This window comes from Crocodylus porosus, unplaced genomic scaffold, assembly GCF_001723895.1.
Source record: "Crocodylus porosus isolate Cpor-Errol unplaced genomic scaffold, CroPor_comp1, whole genome shotgun sequence".
Classification (NCBI taxonomy): Eukaryota; Metazoa; Chordata; order Crocodylia; family Crocodylidae; genus Crocodylus; species Crocodylus porosus.
Window position 1 is genome coordinate 5381498 of NW_017728921.1, and position 23548 is coordinate 5405045.

At 44.6% G+C, this 23548-nt stretch overlaps 1 protein-coding gene across 8 annotated transcripts in view; it reads right to left on the bottom strand.

The window, feature by feature from the left end:
• PITPNM2 (phosphatidylinositol transfer protein membrane associated 2) overlaps positions 1-23548 on the bottom strand; it is a 174993-nt gene that overhangs the window by 31917 nt on the left and 119528 nt on the right. For 7 of the 8 annotated variants that reach the window (XM_019538869.1, XM_019538868.1, XM_019538866.1 and 4 more), the window contains 7 exons: positions 15744-16070; positions 12348-12443; positions 7475-7579; positions 6366-6436; positions 1756-2000; positions 1050-1239; positions 14-133 (listed from right to left, as the gene is read on the bottom strand). In XM_019538869.1, the coding sequence (XP_019394414.1) occupies positions 14-133; positions 1050-1239; positions 1756-2000; positions 6366-6436; positions 7475-7579; positions 12348-12443; positions 15744-16070 (1154 nt within the window). The remainder of the gene's footprint in view (positions 1-13; positions 134-1049; positions 1240-1755; positions 2001-6365; positions 6437-7474; positions 7580-12347; positions 12444-15743; positions 16071-23548) is intronic. The other variant, XM_019538864.1, reaches the window with a different exon arrangement.

The window sequence follows — 23548 nt, forward strand, 5'->3', positions numbered from 1 at the left end:
TGTAGTGCCTTACCTGCACGCTCACCACGCTTCCTCGCCGGCTGCTGTTTTGGCTCTCAGACACAGTCTGATTGCTGTAACATAAGGCATCAAACCCCAGGATTCCTCCTACGCAGTCCCCTACTAAGCAGACCTGAAAAAGCAAACAAAAGTAGAAAAATGCAACCCCTTGGTTTCAGCTCACAGAGATAAGCACAGGAGTAAAGCATTTAAACTTGGGAAAACACAAACCCTCATATGTTTACCAGCTTTGGTGCTTAGATAACATCCCCAACCTCTTGGCAACCCAAGCTGTAAAGGCCTTACTGGCCATCATATCTCAGACTGGCAAGTCCTAGGTTAACAGACCTTATATTAGGCTGGAAGCTGCCTTAAGAGGTTTTTAGCCATGAAGTACACAGTTGCAGTTTCAGGAGCAAATCTGACCCAACTTCCTCCTATGTAGGGGGAGAGGGCTTTGAAATCCATGAGTAAAAGAAGTTGGAGCACTTGTGATATACACAGCGGCAGCATGGCTTCTCTGTAGGGCTCAGGTCCAGTGTCTCCCTCAGCAGTTCCCTATGTGACTTGACTTAACCTTTCTGTGCTTCAGTTGTAAAAAGGGCTGATAACTCTAAGCAAAGTCACAGCAACATAGTGGAGTTAAACACAACAGAGACTGTGAGCCTCTTGGGTACCATGCGAATAGGGACTAAGTACATACCTAAGGCAGGTAGAGATCATTCACTACTACACCGGTGCAGAGGTATGTCAAACCCAAAGTGTCTTTTAAATCACTTCACATTTCTATGGCTAAGTTCCATTAACTTGATCTTTGCTTTCATTCTTATTATGATTCATCTCGAATAGGTTTGCTGGGCAGCATGAGATAAATTATTCTAACAACCAAACCAGGAAAAAACCGGCAACAAAACACCCAAATCGCTGTTCATAGCCCAGCTCAATCAAGCTTCTGCAATTCTTCCATGAGATCAATAAAAACAGCTTAAGAGAAAAGCAGCTTTACTTGTTTTCGGTTTGATTGTTACTAAAACCAACAACTCACTCACCTGTCCAGTGAACGATGTGCCTTCCTGTGATTTGATGAAGTCACTGTAAGCTTGATTGGCTCTCAGAATCACTGTGGCTACTGCTTCCTGATACTGGGGGGATGATGTGGCTAGCAGAGGAAGGGCAGCGAGAGGAATGTGATCCTGACTGTTGGAAAGGCAGCCTTCATCATAGCTGTAAGGGCTGAGGCTGAATACAGGAGAGGAGATAAGAGAGACAGGGCTTTGACATCTGTACCAGAGAATACCATTTGCAGTCAACATAAGCAGTGTTTTGGATCATTAAAGACAAAAATTTGAAGGGCAAAACTTAATGTGTTCTACTGCCAACGGCAATGCACTATGGCAGGAGAAAGCGCATACACATACACCCCTCTATCAGAAATTCATTTATATTGTCAGAATGACCCTTGGTCAATAAACTCTGTGCATTCAAGCCAACGTATTTATTTATTAGTCAGAATAAATCAATTCATAACATTTGGGGCCACACTGCTGCTGTATTCATTGCAGCCAAGTACAGAGTTGAGACTGGGCAGCTTCCTGGTTTATTTATAAAATGTGTTCCCAAAGCATGTGCACAGCTTTCATCAATCTCATGCATCCTCATCAAACACAGATCTTATCCCAGAGCGTGAACAACAGATGCACTGTAAGAGAGTACAATTTAACGCTTCTCCCCCCACAAAAAGTGGCACTAACTTACTTAGACACCAGTGAAAAGGCTTCTGAGCAGATGGCTGGGCAAGGGACTAGCTTGATAGCAATATGTCCAAGAGCAGCTGGGTAATGCACTCTCATGACTGTGTCAAACACTGTTGTGATGGTATTGACGTCCCCTTGTTTAGAACTCTGATCACCACTTCCTGTATCCAGGATGTTCCCCCCATGGAGTACCAGGATGAGGACATGGATTTTGCTTGGCTGCATTAATGGCTGTGCAGATTCATCCTAAACGAAGTGTAGCAAAATGATTTATTTGCCCAAGAGTTATGATCATGTAACACTTTCCATTCCCAAATTCTTTATATACAATAATCCCACCCCTCAACAGCAAGGTACATGCTTGTCCATACAAAAAACAGGCAAAATACTTCCTTGTGATGCAATAAGCAGGGTGTTTCCAGTAGAAACACAGAAGTACTAATGTCACCATTCTGGCATTGAAACCTCATCTGGAACATGTACAGTTCTAGTCACCTGCATTCAAGAAAAATCAATTCCAAGTGGAACACGAGCAGAGAAGAGCTCCTTGAGAAGACAAGATTAGCATAGCTCAGCTTGTTATGCTAGAAAAACAAAAGCTGAGGAGTGCGATTATTGCTCTCAAGAAATAGGTTGAAGCAGAGGAGAATACCATAGAAAGAAGAATTTGTCAAGTTGTACAGCACAGGAATAAATTAGAATAAGCTGGCCAGGAATTAACTTAGGCAGGAAATAAGGGGTGCTTGTACATGTGATGGTCGTCACGATGTACACATGATGAAAATGGAATTTGCGTGGTTTAATGGCGTCACTCATTACACGTGCGCCAGTTTTGGGGGCTTTAAATGACTTTGCATCATTGTAAACTAGATTACATCCGGCTGTAATTTGGTTTGCAACATTGCAAAGTGCAACGATGCAGCTGTCAGCTTGCCCCCGGCCACGGGAAAGGCAGCCAGGCTCTACGCAAAAAACGGGTTGGACCCCTCCCCGCTTCTGCCTTCAGCAAGTGCCTGGCTGCCACAGGCACCTGCTGAAGGCAAAAGGTGGAGAGGGGCCTGATCCTTTTTTTGTTTTGTTTTCAGGGAGCCTGCCCAGGGGTGAGCTGCCAGTGGGATGAGCTGCGGAGGGCCCCAGTCTTTCCCTCTGCGTCAGCGACACCTCCCGGACAGGCTGCTAGTGGGTGGGCGCTGCCAAGCCTGGGCAAGCTCAGGGAAGCATGGGCTTGGCGGGCTTCCAGCACCCTGTGCACCATCCCCACCACCTTCTCCAGCCACCAGCAAACCCAGACGCCCTTCTGCTGCCTTCCCGCACTGCCCCAGGAGCAAGTCATCCCATTCCTGGGCAGTCCCAGGCAGCGGGAAGGTGGCGGGGACAGTGCACAGAGTGCTGGAAGCCCTTGCTGGGCTCGGAAAAGAGCTGGATCTGGCTGGTGTTGCCTCCAAGCTGGGGCAGCACCCAGCCCGCTAGCAGCCCACTTGGGCAGCCCCAGGGGGCACCGCCACCACAAAGTGAAGGACCGGGGCTCCCAGAGCTCAGGGGTTGCTCAGCCCACTGGCAGCTCACCCCCCAGCCATGGGAGAGGCATGCAGACACTGGGGTGGGGAGGAACGACACACAAAAGGATCGGGCCCCTCACCACTTCTGCCTTCAGCAGGTGACTGCAGAAGGCAGCGAGGGGCCTGATCCTTTTTTCCCCCACCCAACAGAGCCTGCCTGCCTCTCCCATGGCTGAGGGATGAGCTGCTTGAAGGCTCAGTAGCCTCTGAGCTGCGGGGACCCAGTCCTCCCCTCCACAGCGGTGGCACCTCCTGGGGCCACCCAAGCAGGCTGCTAACAGGCTGGGTGCTCCCCCAGCTCAGAGGCAGCACCCAGCCTGATCTAACCGTTCCCCGAACCCGCCCAAGGAGCAGCTCCCAGTGGGTTCCCCCAGCAGGCAGGCTTGGGGAATAGTTGGATCGGGGCTGAGTGCTGCTACCAAGCGAGAGCAGCACCCAGCCCGCTAACAGCCCACTCGGGCAGCCCCAAGAGGCACCACAGCCACAGAGGGAAGGACCAAGGCCCCCTGCAACTCAGTGTGGCTTTTAAGAAGGAGCGGGATCAGCTTATGAAAGGAATTACATGCCATGCTTGCCTGAAAGAGCAGAAGCCTGGAGTAGATGACCCGAAATGTCCTTCTGTGCTGTATACAGTATAAGCTTGTGTGTAGCAAGATACCTAACTGCAGAGAACCGCATCATTTCCAGCCCAAGAAAGGATATGTTTAAAAAACCCAGACAACATCTTATTCTGTTCCAAAGGGCTAAGAGAGAATGCCATTTCTCTACAAGCTTGTATAACAACCGTTCAAACTGGCAGCACATTACTGAATAGCTGGGTAACAATGGTTAAAGCTGGTTAAACTAGAATCTCAAAAGGGAGTTGTGCAATCTCCTTGTTTACTAATACCTGCTGTGTCCAAGGGCTCCATGCATCTTAAAGGTATGATCATACGACAATGCAGAAACCATAGATTCATACATCCATCTTTCTTTCTACGACTTTCTTCTCTAGGGCAGTGGTTTTCAACCTCTTTATCTGTGGCCCCCTAAAAAAATTTGAATGGACATGTGGACCCCTTTGGAAATGTCAAATGGAGATGCGGACCCCTCTAAATTGTAAGTGTGGGTATTCACGTACTTTTGATTGATCACAGTCATCCTTTGCGGAGCCCTAGACATAGTCCGCAGACTCCCAGGGGTCCGAGGACCACAGGTTGAAAAATACTGCTATATGGTAATGGAGGCTACAGTCTAAAACTTAACAGGTTCTCACATGCTCTGTCTTTTGGAACTTTTTTTTCGTGCTTTTGGCTGTCACAAAGCTATGACTTTTTCTCATGAAATATCAGTAAAGCAACTAAAAATCCTAATTCTTTCTTGAATGGGCAATTGCAATGCAGGATCTCCCCTTGCTTTTGGAGAAGCCAGGTCCAAGAGAAACGTGTCCACCTGTAACATGGGAGAACAATACTTGCCCAACTCAAAAGCACTTTGAGATTCGTAGCTCTAATGGCAGGAGGCCTCCAAACATAACATAGGCTTTAGAATTTTATTTGGCAATTCCTGCTTCAAGACTAAGCCTTCCAGTTCATTTACACGGTCTTTAGAAAGAGGTGCAGGCTTAGAAAGAGAAGATTTAAAGTGCAAGGGAATATGCTGCACCCCTTTGTTAAGTTGTTCCCCTGACTAATCACCTCTCTTAAAAAGCTGAGCCTTATTACTGGTCAAAAGTAATCTTTGGATGAGATGCTGTAAAAAGACTATGCCATATTATTTTGGCCTATTAAGCTGTGCAAATTACCACACTTAGTAATATGCAACCCTGCGGTTCCCGTAACACTGACTCTGGTTTGGAAATTCATGGCCAGAAGCACAGAAGGAGCTCTTTGGCTGAGCCACTCCTGACAAGAAGGTTTGAAATGAGTCACCATGAGTCACTACCAAGCCCAGATCCTCTGAATGTTTCTTGGCAACTGTTCGCAGACAGACTCCTTTCTTCTCAAGTTCATTAACCTCCGCTCCAGAAGGAAACAGGGAATTTCTGATGAAAGGAGGGGCGATTCAGACTCCACAAGTTCCAAGTATAAGAGAAAGGACCCACAACCTGTTTCTTGAACTACAACTACCCTTTAACAAGCAAGGCCTGTTGAAAACTCAAATAAAAGAGTGGGTGCCACCCAGTAAAGGAACTAAATGTTTGTAATTCACAGATTTTCAGAGGACTCTCTTACTCCCTCCCTTTATTTGTGAACACTGATTATTATCTATAGCAATGCTGATTTTTCCACGTTTTTTCCTAGAATGATCTTTTCAAAACAAAATTAGAAGGATCCATACATGCATAGGTGGGTTGGAGGAGAGTAAGGTTAGTCACATGCTGATCTTTGATGGCCCCCTGGGTGAGGTGGGGGGAAAAGCCTTGCCCCGCTCACCCAATACTGAAGATGAGTTCAAACTAAAATAGGTAATTTTAAGGTCACAAATCTCCAGAAAGTCCAGGCTGTTTGGATTCAGGGTTCTGGTTTGGGGCTACAGTCTATGATCAAGCTGGAAAAGTGGTTCTGTACAGCGCACTGAGTGCTATTTCTGGATATGGTTGGTGCTAGGTTAGTACATGTCAGAGGACAGGTACCTGCAGCATACCATGCTGTCTAGAGACACCTGAGCTATAATAGCTACCGGACCCAATGCAGATCATTTATCTTGCTTCTCAGTACTGTTCTAGCATGGCTTATAATAGTTTCTGGAACCTGAGCTAGCTCCAGTATCTCAACCTACTACTGCAGCGTGCAGGTAGACATACACATAGGATTCCAGCAGTGTCTTTCAGTTGTAAACTACAGTCACTGTTGCCTATGTGCTATTAACAATTTTGTGCAGGTTAACTACCTTGGTGGGGAGACTGCATAAGCATTGGTAGGAATTAACTCCATGGCACAGAGGTGCAAGAGGGACCACTCAACTACACACAGAAAATATCTGTTGCAATGTAGGAGGCCATTTCCTCCACCCCTACATCAGTAACATTTTATAAACAAGGGTTTTATTTAGATGCAATCTGGGCGCTTACTTCAATTATGCTCAGCCTTTCCACGCTGGAGCCAATATGGTATTCTGCTGACGGTTCGTGATACAAGTCATCTGGAATTAAAGAGATTTGAAACATAAGTAGAGTGTCAAACTCCTTTTTGCCAAAGCAGGTATTTCTTGATCACAGCTAAGCTGACACTTTGCGACACATTCCACATCAAGACCCTATTCCCATCTACCCAAATCCCCCATTCTCATTTAGCAATATGGGAAAGTCAGGGTATTTGTACTTTCAACACTTTTTCACAAAATCAAGGAGCTGCATCTTCATTAAATTGAATAACTAGATCTCTCTATCCTACTCTCTCTTTAGCATGGAGGTTTTTGTTGAAAACCCCCCCAAAAAACCTATGTGTGGAAACCCTGTTGATGTAGGAGAAGACACAGCACATATAAAAAAACAGCCCACATTCAGATAGCCTGAGAAGACATAAGTCCACTAAATAAATGCAAGCTGCTAATTGCAAAAAAGTCATATAGTGGTAGGGTAACAGTACCGCATGTACTTCTCAGTTAGGTGTAGAGAAGCAATGCGAGGCAGTCTCGCACAACTGTTAGAAACAACCACGCTGCACGAATTAGAAAGCGGCTGGAACTACACTGTGAGACCAGGGTTTGCTTTGCTCTTCTGCCTGCTTTGTCTTCTGATCACTGCATAACTGGAGGAATCAGTCTAACTTAACGAGTCAATTTTCAAAACCTTAAAATGACCAAAGGGAAGAAAACGTTATAAGTACAGAGGACACAGGTGAGACTGCTAAGCCTTCCCTAAAAGCAACTCTGGATGTGTGGAGAGGGAGCAAAGACAAACAATATCCGAGGAAAGTCTGAGTGATCGAAGGCCATATCGGAGGATTTCACTGTTGTAACAACAGACCCACTGGAAAAACAAACTGACGTGGAAAAGAAGGGAGCTGAGTTCTCCCCGTTTCCGATCCCTGCTGGACGGGGCAAGGCCTTTTCACCCTGTGCCTCTGTGTCTCCATTTGCCTCTGTCTCCAACTATACCTTCTTCAGGATTCTTGCGAAAGTTAAATCAAGTGGCCAGGAAAAACTACATGTGGTGTTAAGTAAAGAGAAATAAATTACCCGGGACATCATCGCACTCAGGAGTTTCAATTTTATCCATCAGATCATTGGAACTCCATTTGGTTATTTCTTTTGGGAACAGTTCTTCATTGTCAGACAAATCCTCTTTAAAGAGAGATAGAAAAAGCGTTTTTAAATGCATGCACACTTACACGGATTTATCTGCGTGTAGATACGCACATAAAGAATATCTAAATAAAACCCCCTGCAAATCTTAATTAATTCTGAGTAAGAGCATTAAAACTGGAGTCAACTGTTTAAACACTATGTTGATCTTTAAAATGTATTTTGCTGTCAACCAAAAAGACTGATCACATAGCTCTAAAGTGCACATAAATAGTCTGAAATGCAGTTCACTGTCTAAATCCAAGTGCATTTTCCTCGCCACATTGTCTACCTTGCACTACTTTGTGACACTGTGAGGCAATGCTAATTAGGCAGCACATTTTACTCCCAACAGTCAGGGGTGGACAAAGCAATCCCCGTCGTTTGCCCTTCATAACTCCCAGAGGTGTTGCAAAGCTTAGCTAACTTTTTTGTCTAGCTCTCTGAGTTAAAGGGTGCTAAGTCTCATTATTATTAATACCACCAGTATCTGAAGCAGCGTAAGGAATAAAGGCAATTTAACTCCATGGGCTATTTCTGGCCTTGGAACATTTTAATTGGTCTAAGTCTGAAGCTAGTTAAATTTAGAAAGAGCAACAAGATAGAGAACTTTGCCTAAACTTATATTTTATGTTGAAAATGGGCTGGAAATCCTAGAGAGACAGCCCTAATGCACACTAGGAAAGGTCTGGAAATATAGTTATGCCTACTACAATTACAAGACGCTGTACCAGCAACAGCTCTTTTTTGCTGGCATTATTGTGCCTGTGTGTGCTTGCACTAGTGTTCAAGTGCTGTAGAAAACTAATCAACCTCCAAGCAACATGACAGTGACAGCAACGGTGAAGGCAAGCCTAATTCCAGGTCTATAATTCTGAATCTGCAAGCTGCCAGGGGTGGCCCCATTGACCAGACAAGGGCACAGATCGGTTGAAGTGCCCTCTGATACCAGGAGGCCACTGTACGCGCTGGAAATGTTGAACAAGGACATCGCACAGACTGAAGCCGAAAACACAAGACTGTTTCATGCTGGCTTCGGCACACAAAAAAATCCTTTTGCATCCCCTTTAAAAAAATAGTGATGGTTTGGGGACCCAAGAGACATTTCCATGCCATGCCCTTATAAACTAACCTGCAGGCCCATCAACCTTGAAAGCAGATGGGCTCTTTTCCCCCTCCCCATGCATTTTGACACTTGGCAGCTGGTGCATATTACATATTTTTTCCCACCCCGTGAAGAGGATTTAGTAAGCCCCACCAGCAAAACTGGCTCTCTACTTTTCAAATGCAGTGTGCAAAAGAAACTACTGGGTTTGCTGTTTACTAGTTATCTTCCTATGAGCTATCTCCATCAATCAGTCAAGCAGGACTAGCAGCTGGGCTTGCTGTAATCAACACAGTTATCCAGAGACTTCTTTAATATTCCTGGTCCAGACTTGAGAAAGATCGTAGCGAAGTAAATCCTGACTGTGAACAGTGTAAGAACCTGTGTTGCCAGACAGCACAAGCAAGCATGGATCCTCATTTAACCTTCACCTCCAAGAAGAGCTTCCTCATTACCCCTCATTCATTTTTCTGTTCCCATGTCAGGATTTTTGGGTATGACCTTATCAATGTGCCAAAACGCTCCTGAGAAGTGCCGAGTAACTTCAGCTCCTGCTGACATGAGGCAAGGGAGCGTGCTTCTTGTAGGAGTGCACCTAGATAAATAACGTCTTTCCAAAGAGCAACAGATTAAATATTAATCAAACAAGACCCCAGCTGGTAGTGGCCAGCTGACATCATGACTAGCTGGTGATCTATGGGAAACGAACAATGCTTTCCATCCAGCATCTGACAGACGTGCCATAATGATCATTAAAAGACACTTCATTAAAAGACATTCAAAGCTTCGAAAATAGGTCTGCGGATGGGCAGGCAGCTGAGGCTCAGGACAGATCTCAGTTCTACCCCTGGCTCTTCACACTTATCCTCATGGTGCCTCATTTTCCCCTCATCTAAAAGACAGAGAACAAACCACTTCCCCACTATCTGGGGAGTTTTCTGAGGCTTAAATATGAACTTTAGTTAAACACATTGAACTCCGTGGAAGGACAGAAGCTATATCGTTATTCTAACCCCTGCTTCTTTTATGCAAGAGAAACCCTACCAGGCAGGCTGCTCATGCTGAAAGGCTAGCTTTCTTTGAAGACCATCTCTATGACAGTGGAGCGCTCCTCACTCCAATACTAAAGAGCAACCAATTTGTAGCATCTCAGATCTCCATGCGACAATGAAATAAAAGGGAGCATTTTAGGGAAACTCGATTTGAAATTGCATTTATTCCTGTGATGGCAAGTTAATCTGTTTTGGAAATGGCATGTATGGCTTCATGCCTACCGTTTCTCTCCTGAAAAGTTAAATTTGTAAATTTAACTAAGAGTTACACACAGAATAATGTCTGCAATTCCAGACTCGGTCTCAAAGATATAAAAGCTGTAATCTTCCAAGTCATGGGTGCCATACAGTTATTAATAAGATCATTAGTTGGAAGGCTCTCAAGATCAGGAACAAAAAAGATTTTGAAATACTATTCTTTCAAACACAAATCTGATAAGCAGCTAAGAGAGTTATATAAAGGGGGCTGAATGCACTGCTTGGCAAAAACCGTTTATTTTTAGGTGCTTCTAATAACACCTCAACCGTAAAGATAGCGACCTGGAAATTGTCATGGCAACATGCCATTTCATTTTTTAACTACAGCATAAAAACTTAACTTAATCTGATTTTGCTCTGCAGAGCGACTACGCGTGCGGGTTACGCGACCTGATACAGGATAGGCAGGCAAAACCGTGTGCGCCAAACAGATCGAGAACAAAAAAGGGAGATTAAATTGTGAGCTTCTCCAGCAACTTAATCTAAATATTGAACTCATTTCCTTGAGAGGTTTAATTATAGGTCTGACTGCTGCTTAAGTGATCGCGGAATGGAATATTACTCCTGTTATTAGAACTTATTACAGTACAGATATTAGATATTACTATATTTGTCCCTCTCTTTACCAGAACACGACTGCAAACGAGAACAGGTCGGGAGTCTAATAAGATAAAATCTTTTGGGGCTCAGACTCCACTTGCTGTATTGCAAGAAGATCTGTGTGTGTATTGGAAGCTTTTATGAGTAGCTTTAAACAGCATTGACTCATATCCTAGTGCACACTTAGTTTCCATGGTACTGGCCTCTCCTACAGTATTAACTGTAAATGATGTTCAATCCTTATTCACAAACTCAGTACAGTTGGGGTCCAATCAGAGACGGCTGCAGCTCAGGAGGTAGCAGGTGGTCACCACCCCAAAGAGAGTTGCCTTAATCTAACCATTTAGAACATTGATTTAAAAACCAAAACCCCAGCAAATTAAACACTCATTTCAAACTAGACTGAACAGAACACCGTCATTATACAAGGCGGACAAATTCTGCGCTGGCAGGGGATGAGGCAGGTACGTTAAGCAGGTACTGTCCATCTCTAGATTCCATTCTTCTGTAATTAAAAGATAGGATGCGTGGTGGCTCGGCAAGTTGATTCTGATGACTCGCTTCTATTTATATTGCTATGTCAAAGCCCTTAGGTCCATTTTTTTTATAGGCGTTACATAAGTTAATAAATAGACACAAATAAGCTGACTCAGCTTCTGGTCAGGAAACGCTCTGGGTTTCAACCTTGACCCACCTTGCTCTCAAAATAGTCACTTAACCTGGACGAACCTGCTGTTTTGCAAGTCACGACTCTGCAAGAGTGTAGCATGCCGCACTGGAGGATTTGTGCTGGCAAGGCTGAACATTTGGGGTATATTCATAAATACTTGATAGCAAAAATTTTCTGGAATACATCACCCTCAGCCACATTCACCTCCCTTGGGTCAAATATGGCCAGAATACTATCATACGACACTGGGGTTAAAGTTTCTGGCAGCATTGTTTAGTGTAACCTGCACTGCTGAAGCTGTGAAGCATGAAGGCATCTATCTTAGATTTATACTGCAAGGCTAAGGAGGAGTCTGTCTCTTGCCAGTGTGTTGCACAGTACTGAGTTCATATTTACTATACATATATAGAGTGAGTGAGATATGCAAAATGTGCACCTCTTCCTTCCACGTATACCCAGGGCAAATAAAAAGATGACTGGAGAAAGCTATAACACCTTTAAGCACTTAAGGAATTCTTCAGGTAAAAACTACCAAAGCTGTTGAACTCTGCCATCTAAGTACTTCACCCCTTCCGTTTTTCTTGATGCAAGCAAACAAGGGTTTTTATCAGTAGCCTTGATTACTGGTAAAGACAAACTTGGGGCTCCCATATGATCCAGGCAAGATCCTATTTGTCACTATCTTTCCAACCTGATAATTTATCCATTGAATTTCAGTCATGCCGAATCAGAAATACTGTTGTACTCGCAGCTGACGTACAGAAGGCTGTTGATTTTTTTTTATTTTTACCTACATGCATTTGCACCTTATAAAACTAAGTCCCGCATGTTAATGGCACTCAAGAACATATCGTCTTAAAAATCTGACAGATTGCATTAAACCTGAAATACTGCCGTGTTTAAACGCAACAGTCTGCCGGGTGCTGCTGCGAGTGCTTTGAGGAGGTACCATCAGGGCTGCGTAGCTCTCTTGATCAGAAAGCAACGTGCACTTTCACGCAAGGTAGAAGGTTCCTCCCTCTCCCTCCCCACAACACCACCATTTTAAGAGGTAAAACTGCTCGCCAGGTCGGTGCTACGTACCATGTGCATCAAAGAATTCATCATCTGAGCTATCGTCGGAATCTCTGGCAATGCTCTGCATCCTCCACTCGGAGATACTATGTCGCGAGGGGCTTGCTGGAATAAACACAAAATAGTCTTATGCAATATGTGATACCAACAAGGGCAGAGAGCTCCTGAGGTGGTCTTTGCTAGAGGAGCACGGTTGTGCACCCCTTGTGAAAATCGATCACGGCAACATTAAGGCACAACATCCCTGGGATGCTGGCATGATGTCAACGTACCACTTTACAGGTCCTGTTTGTTTACTGCTGTTATAACCTGCCTGCAAGCTGCCACATTAAAGCAAGCTGTTTGTATCACTCTTCTGCTATTTTGAATGGCAGCTATTTATAAGCATTAGTAGGAAGTGTAAAATCATCTTGTTTTGAAAGTTTGCAATTAAGAAAGGAAGCCATCTGATTGTAAGTCCTCTCCCCGGCTGTAATCAGCACGCGAGCCATGCCTCACCCTTGCTAACTTCTGCATGGGTAAGGGAGTGGAGCAGTATTGGGAAGTAATCATGTTTACTGGAAGGAAGCTGCTTCCAAACAGATTGGATGAGAGCACCATTTAAACTTGAACTTAATTGTTTTAAACAAAATGCTCTCAGCTATGCTACCTACAAGTGTGTGCTAGGGAAAGAAGATCCACACTGATGGGGCAAGAGAAGGAGCCTCTCTCCCATCTACTTGCTCCCTTCCATTTTCCACTTCAGGGGTCATTGTGCTACATAAATCTTTTATGGCTACAGCTTATTAAATATAATATAGTGGCTATCTACCCTGAACCCTTCTTAGCCGACCTCTTCTCAGGAAATAAAATCAGATCCAGTCAAAACTGTCCACAAAGCAGCTAGAGAGGGGCTCTCTTGCTCTCATCCCATTCCACTCGCTGATGATGACTCCGGCTGCGTTACCGAAGAGGGAGCACACAAAAAGTGCTGCTAGCAGCAGTATTATAACCTAACCAGCTCCAGACTGGAGCCTGTTAAATTTACATTTAGCAGGCATAAAGACATTGAACAGGTCGCGTTCTTATGGTGGCCGCATGAAAACTATTTATTCTTTTCCTGTAACAGGGTTAAATATGGGAGGCAAATTCTTCCCGTTCTAATTTTACTACCTAATTGTCATGTGGAAAGACCATTGTGACCCTGAGCAGAGGCAGCTAATTACAGCTTCACGTCGGTTCGGCAGCCCCCGACAATCCTACCACCCACCCCTTTGGGAGCAGCGAGCAGCAAGATTGGCATAGCAGAGCTAATTCACGCTGGAGTGACGTCAAGGCAGTCGCATAATAGCTGCTAAAAATAGAGCATGTAATAATATATGGGCGGGTGACAAGGGTCCCGCTTCCACCGGGGGTCTCGCTCAGACAGCGTAGAGCGGATTGAGCTCAGCCATGTGGAAAGAGAAGGAGCTGCATTTTCGTCAAAGGCAGCAGTAAATCCTGCCCGCTCTCCACGCTGATGTATACAAATGTGCTGCCATTTCTTCAAGCTAGAATAAAGGAGGATTAAAATATCTGTGTGACACAGTCCCCAGATCGTAGCAATTCTTTCCTTTCGCTCACTTTTCCAGTAAAAGCTGAGCCAGTTGGTGATTGACAGGGGTTGGGTAGGGAAAGCAAATAAATCCAACTTTGCTGCCAAACCCTTGACAGGAAATCCTGAGATGTTCCTACCTCTACTAGTCATATTCTCCACCAGAGGGAGAGGGTGGAGGAAGGGATGGGGAGGGTGTATGGGTTGTTTGGTTTTTTTTAACAAAGAGATGGCATTGCCACTGTCTAAGCCTAGTGCAAACAAGGCAGGTGGTAGCTTTACCTCTATGTAATGGGTACGGAAAGTGAACCGTAAGCTCTTTCCTGACATCTGCCTAACCCAACTGGATGGAGGCAAGACCACCACCTGTGGTCTTACCTCTGTGGTCTTTCACCCCATGGTATCAGTGGGCCAGAACGTCATGTCACCCTCTCTTTCCCCCCACTGCAAACTTTCAGGGTTAAAGGAGTGAAGAAAAACTGAGCAAAGATGACAGGCTTCAACCCTTTCTTTTCCAAACAAACAGACCTAGAAAATGGCGAGTGGAAAGGATGCTTCAACAAAATGTGACCATGTAGAGGACATTCATGGTTCTGAACTGAGCCTTTTAGGACCCCTCACAGCTGCTCCTAGAACATTTTTTCCCCCCATTAAACTTTACTGTGTGGTATTTAAAAGGAAGTATAAATTTGATCCATGGTGGCAGCCAATCTCCTCGGGGTTGGATGCTTCAACACCAAACACCAACAACAATGAAATGCAGCAGCCGTCATTCGCCTCCCTTTTCACCTATATAATCGCCTTCCTTATCTTCCCAAATGGCCAATTACGGGCCTTAGCTGTGCAAGCAACATCTCAGCAGCCCGGAAGCTAGCTGTGACTTCTGAAATAAAGGACAACTGGTAACATTTACCAATGACCAAGGAAGAGCATGCCTGTCACCTGAACTCTATTCTAGGAAAACCCACAGCAGGACACATGCAAATTAATAGTTACTCCTACCGAGTGCCTCCTATAGGTCCGGCACTTCACAACAGACAGAAGCAAGCCCAGAAAAGGGTGATCACCCGAGGAATGCAGCTTTATAAAATCTTCTGTGACGTTCTACTAACTGGGACTAATTCCCCTTGGTGTCCAATTTCTTTCAACACTGATCACGTCTAACAGCTGTCCCTGCTTTTCCTCTCTCCCCTCTGATCTTTTTTTTTTTTTTTAATTTCTTTAATTTTGAAGTGGACATAAATTCCACCATCTGTAATTTCAGGAGTCCCAGCTCTAGCATGTGCCTCAGCAGAGCATGTTGAGCCCTAAGCAGAGGTCCCCTGAAGGACTGAACCCATGGTCTTCACAACAGCAGCACAGGCCTCTCTATCCTATGGGCTGATGGAGGGTACCTCTATGCTGACTCCAGCACAGTCCTTAAAGTCACTACTGAAAACTAAGCCATGCTCATTCACTCTGTATGCTCCAAATCCAGCAATGGGGATAGAAGGGTGCTAAAGGGAGGTCCCTGCTGCTGTTTTTGAGACCTCTGTCTCTCGGAGAGGCAGTAAAGGGCACCCGAGAGTGTATTTTACCACCTTATTTCCCAAAAGGAGAGGCACAGAGTGAATGGGCTTAGTTTTTGGCAGCACCTTCAACAGTACTGTGGAGGCAGCGTACACATACCTGGAGCAACTCTACCGATGGCATTAAGTAGGCTCTTCATCGGTGTGGGAGCCCAGTACCGATGGGAGCCAGGATCACACTTCCCCTATGTGTTACATCAGCCGAGTTCATGCTTGGACCAAGGATGGGGTCACTAGTTATGAATCCCATTACAAACCTCTCACCTCCTCTTTTTGAAGACCGTGAGGACTTGGAAGACGTGGACCACTGCTTAGTTAGCCCTCTCCCTGACACAGCTTCGCTGTTATCTGTGGCATGCTCTGCATCAGCGGAGGAAAGGGCCTTGGCTTCAGCACCCTTCTCGCCTGGAGAGTCCTTGCTGCTGTGCTGCTCTGCCTCATTTTCGTTGAAGCAGAACTGGGCCATCTTCTTAGCCAGCATCAGCTGCGCCTCCTTCTCGAGCTGTCGGATGTCTTCAATGGTAAGCCCATACCACTCATCCTGCCAGCACCACGCCTGCCGATGTGCCCGGACCATCACCTTCCGCAGGCCTGCAATGTAACAGCATGCCAGTGACCAACACGGCTGACACAGTATAGCTCTGGGAGAGAGCCTGCTAGCCAGCTTAGCATTAAATCTAGTGGCACTAATGATACCAGCCTGACCAACCTGCAATAAAGAGCCCTCTGCTTTGCATGGGGTTTGGAATCTGTATATAAACTAGCCATTTCACTGTCCTCTCACTTGACTTGACTTATACCTACGGAGTCAATGCTGCAGTGACACACAACAGGTCCAGGCCTGCACCTGCTAAAAATCCATACAAGCTTCACTAACCATTTAAAAAATGTGAAGTCTCATAATCCAAGCCCAGAACTATAGTTCATGACTAGCTCTTTTCTCTAAACCGCAACTAAAATCTCAGACAAACCTCTGCTTTGAATTTTTGAGAGGCTTGAAATCTGGGTCCAAATGTTATCGGTTGGACACAACAGCAGCCCTCATCATGACAATAAAGCTTTGCAGATATACTGGTAGTCATTTAGGATTTCCGATGGAGGATGACTTGAAAACTCTGCATCCTCAAATCTTATTTATTGCTGATAGAGGCACAGAGCAATAAAACCACAGCTTCAGCATATGCACAGCATGTTCCAGCTTTAAAGACTTTTTAAAAAATATTAGCAAATTAATCCTCACAGGCCCTCTGTGAGGTAGGTAATTAATATTATCCCTATGTAATGCATTGAGAAATTGAGTAGGGATGGGCTGAGGGACTCACTCAAAACAACAGTGAGAATGCATGCCAGAGCCAGGATTAGAAGCTGAGAGCTACCAAAGCAGTGGTGTACCAAGGAGGTCCTTGGCCTTGGCATGCTGGCTGCAATAATGAAATACAGAGAGGTGATGGGGCCGTCCTAGGTTTGCTAAATTAATTAGAGGGGAAAAAATGCAAAACATGGGATAAAGATCTCAGCACCATGGAGAATACACAGAGGAAAGACCTCAGAAGCCATCCCTCCACTCCCTCTGCTGATGGCCAAGGGCAGGGTTTGCTCCCCACAGGACTCCTAGTCTTCTCAAGAACAGCTGGAAGTTCAGCAGCACCTATGAATGAGGATTTAACACCCAGCTGCATGTATATTTTTCAATACCAGAAATCTAAAGCCAACTTTTTCTCTTGTTTTACCATTCCTCCTTAGCCATCCTAACACCAAATGCAGGTTGTGCAGGTTGGAAAGCGCAACTTTCAGGATAGTTGCAACACCCTGAAAAAACACATAGTTGTTGACCTTAAACACCACATCAGATTGCACTGACCCTCTCTCACCCCCATCTCAGCGCTCTGCCTGCCTGCATCATCTCCAAAACTCAGGAGACTCGTTAGCGTGACAGCCTCTGCTTGCACTTCTATACAGTAATACATCTGTTGCTCTGCTCAACTTCTCTGAAAGTCTCTCTCTCAAGCCTTAGGATAGTTCTGATCATAGACCTTCGCTTTAATGGACTGGCATCATTAGCCCAAGAAATCCCTTGGGGCAGCAAGGCACACACCTTTAATTCGTCTTCACCTCCCTTTGACTCTCACATCACAGCCCTTATAATCACAAGAATTACACTGAGATCCCTCCATCCATCAGAGGGAGCAGACTTCCTGGCTTGTACCAGGACTATATATGTGACCAGGCTGAGTCGAGATCCAAATACTACTGGTAAAAGAAAAATATGATTTGAAAAGGATGCTTTTCCCCTTCTCATTGTCTACCAGGCCCACAGATTCAACCTGGAATACAATAGTTAATCTGCATCTCTCCCTCTCCAAGATAGGACAAAACCTGGAAAGACGGACGTTTTAGGCAAAGGGAAATCAAACTGTGACCTGCAGAAAAACTTTTTATCCCCAGCAGCAGAATTATCTTCATCTCTAAGCACATGCGAAATATCACCAATCGCACTCATTTTATGGCTAGAGAACTGGGAGACAGGGGCAACGTCACCTTTCCTAAATCAAGACAGAGGTCTATCACTGCTGGGAATGTAATCCTCACCTCAGGTCAGAGTCCATTGCCTAATCCCCCAAGGTCAGCCTCCCTACTCGAGCAGAAAAAGATTCCCAGCTTGGCTGTCAGATCCCAAGAGGTCTTTGTGGGACTGGTGGTACAAAAATGCCTTTTTGGTTGTAAACAGGGAAAAATACGATCTGATGCCAATCAAAGCAAGTAACCAAAGAGCCTTCTGATGCCTGTTTGCCAGAGGAATGCTGCAACAAACTAGGATATTGGAAGAAACATGGCAGAGAAAACCACTGTCACTTGGGAGTAGAGGTCAGAGCTAAGTGTGCCAAAGCTGGGGAATGGTTGTGTTCCTCCGCTGTGAAGTTTTTTAGACTTGAATGCAACAGAGTGGTCAAACAATGCGAGGGGGAAAAGAAAAGCAGCTGATTGTCCCTGCTATTAAGCCATTTCCTAAAGGGCTCTTTTTCTGCTGCTATTTTAAGAGAGACAAATGGAAAGGAGGAATAAGAAGCAATTTTCATCTTGGAAAAAAAAAATCAGAGTAAGCTGTCACCTTCTCCTAGCTTACTTCATATTCATTTACACCTCCATTTGCAGAATGGGAGCATAACTCTACAGTCTTTTACGGAGGCAAATTACCCACTACACTCAATGGGAACTTGTCCCATCAGAAAAACATCCAGAGGAAGCAACTCCTGTCAGCACCAAATGCCATTTTTGCAAACCAAAATAATCTCAGGCAGCACTTAATGTGGTTTAGCACCTGTTCCAGGATTGCTCCCTTTTAGCTAAAATGAAAATCACTGTAGTATTTTTAGTCCAGAATGAACTAGCCTCTCTCCACATTGATTTAATTAAAATATTTTCCACTCTCAAGAAAGGTCAGCTCTTGCCATAATCAGGATGCTGCAAATACTAATCACTTGCCTTTCGACTCATCATTCCAGCCATCCCTGTTATAATCAAATTAAAGAAAAACTTGGAACTGTCTATCAACGCAAAGATGTTGGATGTCTCTCTCCATGGTTAAAGAGTTTCCCTCCTTAGCTTAGGTTTTGTTTTTCTAGTTGAAATAAAACAGCAAATACAATGCAAATCCAGTGCAACGACACAGCATAGACTAAGTACATCTGAGCAGCTGTTTTTTTGTTTTTTTTGTTTTTTTTACACACAGCGACGTGTCCCAGAAGCATCTTACCATGCAGTCTTGCAATTTCCTGGCAGCAGATAAAGGGCTTCTGATTCTTCTTCTGTGACGCTTCATTTGTTTGATCCTAAACCTTGATATCCTAGATATCCTAACCTTGTCAGAAGAGTTCGAGCTGCATGAATGTTTCTGATAAAATGTAACCCCAAAGTTCTGCATCTATTTCCCCTCTAGCCTTCCCTGTTTAGACCAGCCAGTGCAAAGTGTGTGGTAAAGTCCACAACACGGCTCTAAGACTCTTTAAGGCACTTAGAGAAGCTGCTTGCTAACACTTAGAGCTTTATATGCCAGGTCAATATATTGGAGTCCTTCCACTGATTTCAGCGAGCATTGCATGACACTGAAGATGATGTTTTAGTGTGCAGAAAAACCCTCTAACATCAATTACATCCAATTATACTAAAATATAAACCTAAAATATATTGGTTTGCCCCAAAAGCTTTCAAGCTATCAGCACTGGAACAGGCATGGCCTAGAGTACAGAATGTGCATTTAAGAACAAAAGTTGGTCTAATAAAAGATATCAGATTTACCCAAAGAACCTTGTCTGCTTTTAAGAACAAAAGAAATTAACCTGCATGCACAGGTTATGAAGCTAGTGGAAGAAGAGAAATCCTAAACTTGTGTAACACTGTGAACATCAGTGCAGTCCAGCTCTACAGGTACATGCAAACCCACCTACAGTGAGCACAGCAGACAAGACTAGTAGCCTGCACCAAATGCCTCAGACAATCACAGTACAGAGCAACTGTCCAATTAGTCATCAAACAAATGGTGACTGCTATGCTCAGACTGAGAACATTTCTATACCCTCCTCCAGAGCCATTCCCTTCCTAACCTTCTTGTTCCATAACCTATCCATGCATTCTGTATTTTAGCTACATTAGCTACATTCATGTTTTCTTCCCTGCCCAACCTTTCTGCCAACTTTATACTCTCCTTACTTTAAGGACCCTGCTACAGGTTCAAATGAAAGCTGGGTAGAAACCAGCTATAGAGTTGTTAAACATTTCAAGCACTAACTTTATAGCTGTTTATAGCACACACCTTTAATTCGTGTTCACCTCCCTTTGACTCTCACATCACAGCCCTTATAATCACAAGAATTACACTGAGATCCCTCCATTCGTCAGAGGGAGCAGACTTCCTGGCTTGTACCAGCAACTTTATAGCTGGTTGGCTCCTTTTATAGCTGGACAGTCATTTTTACTGTGAGATAATTACTTTGCACATGTGGCTGTTCTAACTTGACTGCATGATGAACCAGTTAATTGTGTGATAATTATTGTGCACATAGAATAAAAAAAATGAGGGTTGGGAGGGGCATCAGGAGGTTGCATCTAATCCAGCCCCCTGCTCATAACAGGACCAGCCCCAACTAGATCATCCCAGCCAGAGCTTTGTCAAGCTGGGCCTTAAAAACCTCCAAAGATGGAGATGCCACCACCTCTCTGGGTAACCTGATCCTGTGCTTTCTCTGGGTGAGAAAGTTTTTCCTGATATCCAGCCTAAATAGGGTGACCATCATAGAGGACATCACTGAGGTTCTCCTCTGTCCTCTATTGATACAAAACCCAATGCCTTTATGTCCTCTATATTTTCTCTTCAAGAGAAAAATAGAGGACATAAAGGCGTCGGGTTTCGTATCAGTAGAAGACAGAGGAGCAGAAAACTGGGATGTCCTCTATGATGGCCACCCAAAACCTAAACCTCCCTTGCTGCAACTTGAGACTGTTGCTCCTTGTCCTGTCATCTGCCACCACTGAGAACAGTCCAGCTCCAGCCTCGCTGAATCCATTCTTGAGGTAGTTGAAGGCTGCTATTCAATCCCCGCTCAGTCTTCTCTTCTGCAGGCTAAATAAACCCAGTTCCCTCATCCTCTCCTTATCAGTCATGTGCCTTACCACTTATACACCATTAGGCATGTGGCCAGTCTAAATTTATTGCGCGATTAACTAGTTAATTGCGTAATATATGTAACGTGTAGCATGGGCCTAAGGGAACATGGTTTAAGCCAATGCAGGCTCTCGCCCAACTGCTGCTGCTGGTATCACTCTGGCAGCTGGAGTTTCCAGGCTCTCCCCACCCTCCTCTATCTGCCATTTCCTACCTTTGCCCCGAGGAACAAGGCCATGCGGTGAGCTGAGGGTGAGTCTGGGGCTGTACTGTAGGGAATCACACCTATGGGGTGCAGCAGGGGGGAGAGGGGGAGGTCATGCTCACACGGGCACGTGTTACAGCAACGTGGAGGGTAGCAGCTGCACAACGCACCTGGCTTGGCCTGCACAGAACGTGGCCTCCGCTGGTGCGGCCCCGGGGGCATGTTAGAAGTTAGACTGCCTTGGTTTAACATAGCGCATAGAGCAGAGCATTATAACTTCAGCCTCCTGGATTCTACTCCTGCTTTGGCCATTGGTTTGTTCTCTCTGCACAAGCTGCAGATCCAGCTTCTGAGAGGCATTCACGTGTTGCTCTAAATCAGCATTGCAAGACTCGACTCCTGAGTGGAACAGTACACTCAAGTCGAAGACTCGGCTCGGCACAAGCTGGATGTTTAGACTTCCCATACAAAACCTGGGGAATTATACCTCTAAGCAAGGGATCTGTAGGGCAAGTGCAAAGCTAGCCAGGACCACCATATAGGAGTTGTAGATCCAATGGACCGAATTTGAGAAGGTCACAGGTACATAAGCCACAAACGTGGTGCACCTGACACCAGGGATTCCATAACTACCTGCATCTTTAGCATCCACTACTCATTCAATTGGCTGTCTCCACTTCAAAGATTTCTCCAATTTTATACAACTTAAGAGTCACTTCAGTTCCTTGGAGATGCATTATTTCCATCAATATAACAGAAGAATAAGGCTCTGGACTGACAGACAGTCAGCTGACATGGCTCACTGCAAGGTTTAGATCAACTAAACAAAGCCTTGTAGGAAATGCACAAGTGCACTTCTAAGAGATCACGATTTAACTTATGCACACCTCCTTCACGAACAACTGTAAGGAAGACCGAGAGACTGCCCAAGAGCTTTCACTTATGCTAGACTGGCTCTAGCAGAACAGTTGATGCCTGTTACAGACAATGGTGAGCCTTCCTTTGATGGTCCCAACTAGAAAGCATAGTGTGACTACTCTGTTTTGCAATGCTAACAACTAAGCAGTTGTTAATCATGATGTTGGCAGAAAAAAATTCAAGGAAGCTTTTGCAAATAGCAAGGAAATATTCCCAAGTTCAGATAGGAAAATTAGATATGAACAAAAAACTGGTAACATTACTTAAAGGAATCTAATGTTCTTCAAGATCTGCAACTGAATTAAGATGATACATTTTGTCTCTCCATTTCTACTTTAAAAATTACTTTTAAATGCAATTATGAAGATCTTTCCCTTTCATTTTTCTTGAAACGTACCAAACTCATTTCTGAGATGTTGGTTTAGTAGCATGGACATACCCACTACTCTTCATCGTCCTGCCTTCCGAGACAAAAGTTTAAAGCATTTTAAATTGAGGTTTCATGTAGGCAAGTGCCAGGGTTTAACAAGGTTTTGTTTCAAGGAACCAGGAGCAAATAACACTTAAAAAAAACCCATTTGCCTTGATAATGAGCTATGTAACTATAATAGTCATTTTCCAAGCCAGAATTAGGTGTGTAGCCATGTGGCTATAAGCAGATTCCTACTGCTTTCCAACATGGGATTCCTGTAATACCTATGGTGGATTCCCCAACTGCGTTCGCTTGTGCTAATCTGTGACTGCCATTTTTCCCCCAAGAGTCTTCGCTCTTGCCCCAAGCTGGGAAAACACACCACACTCACTTCTTATTTAAAGAGAAAGTCTGGCAAACCAAATTTTTTCTGTTGCTTTCACTTCACAATGGCACACATGGATTTTGGTAAAGGCTGGTAGTGCCAAAACGCTGCAAGAAAACCTGTTCCCCCAGCGTTCCCATACTGGTTCTGCACACTCAAAAAAAAACTTGCTAGTTTACACAAGCACACAACTCAGAGGGTGTTCACTTAACTGAACCAAGCTTCCACATCTTCTGAAGGTCAGCTCTTCAATGCGTTAAAGTTTAGCAATTTTAACTAGCGAACTCCACATTAGCTAGTGAAGACCCTAAATGCTAAGTTCAGTTGCTGGAAGAAAAATGTATGGCATGTATTTTTCAAGCAGGTTACACTCATCTCCCCTGTTCCCTTTGGGACATATCCTGTTGTAGGGTTAGCAGGAGAACCAGGGGAAAAACAGCTCCCATGCAAATGTCATTTTAAATAAGATCCAACTGGAATGGCTCAGTAG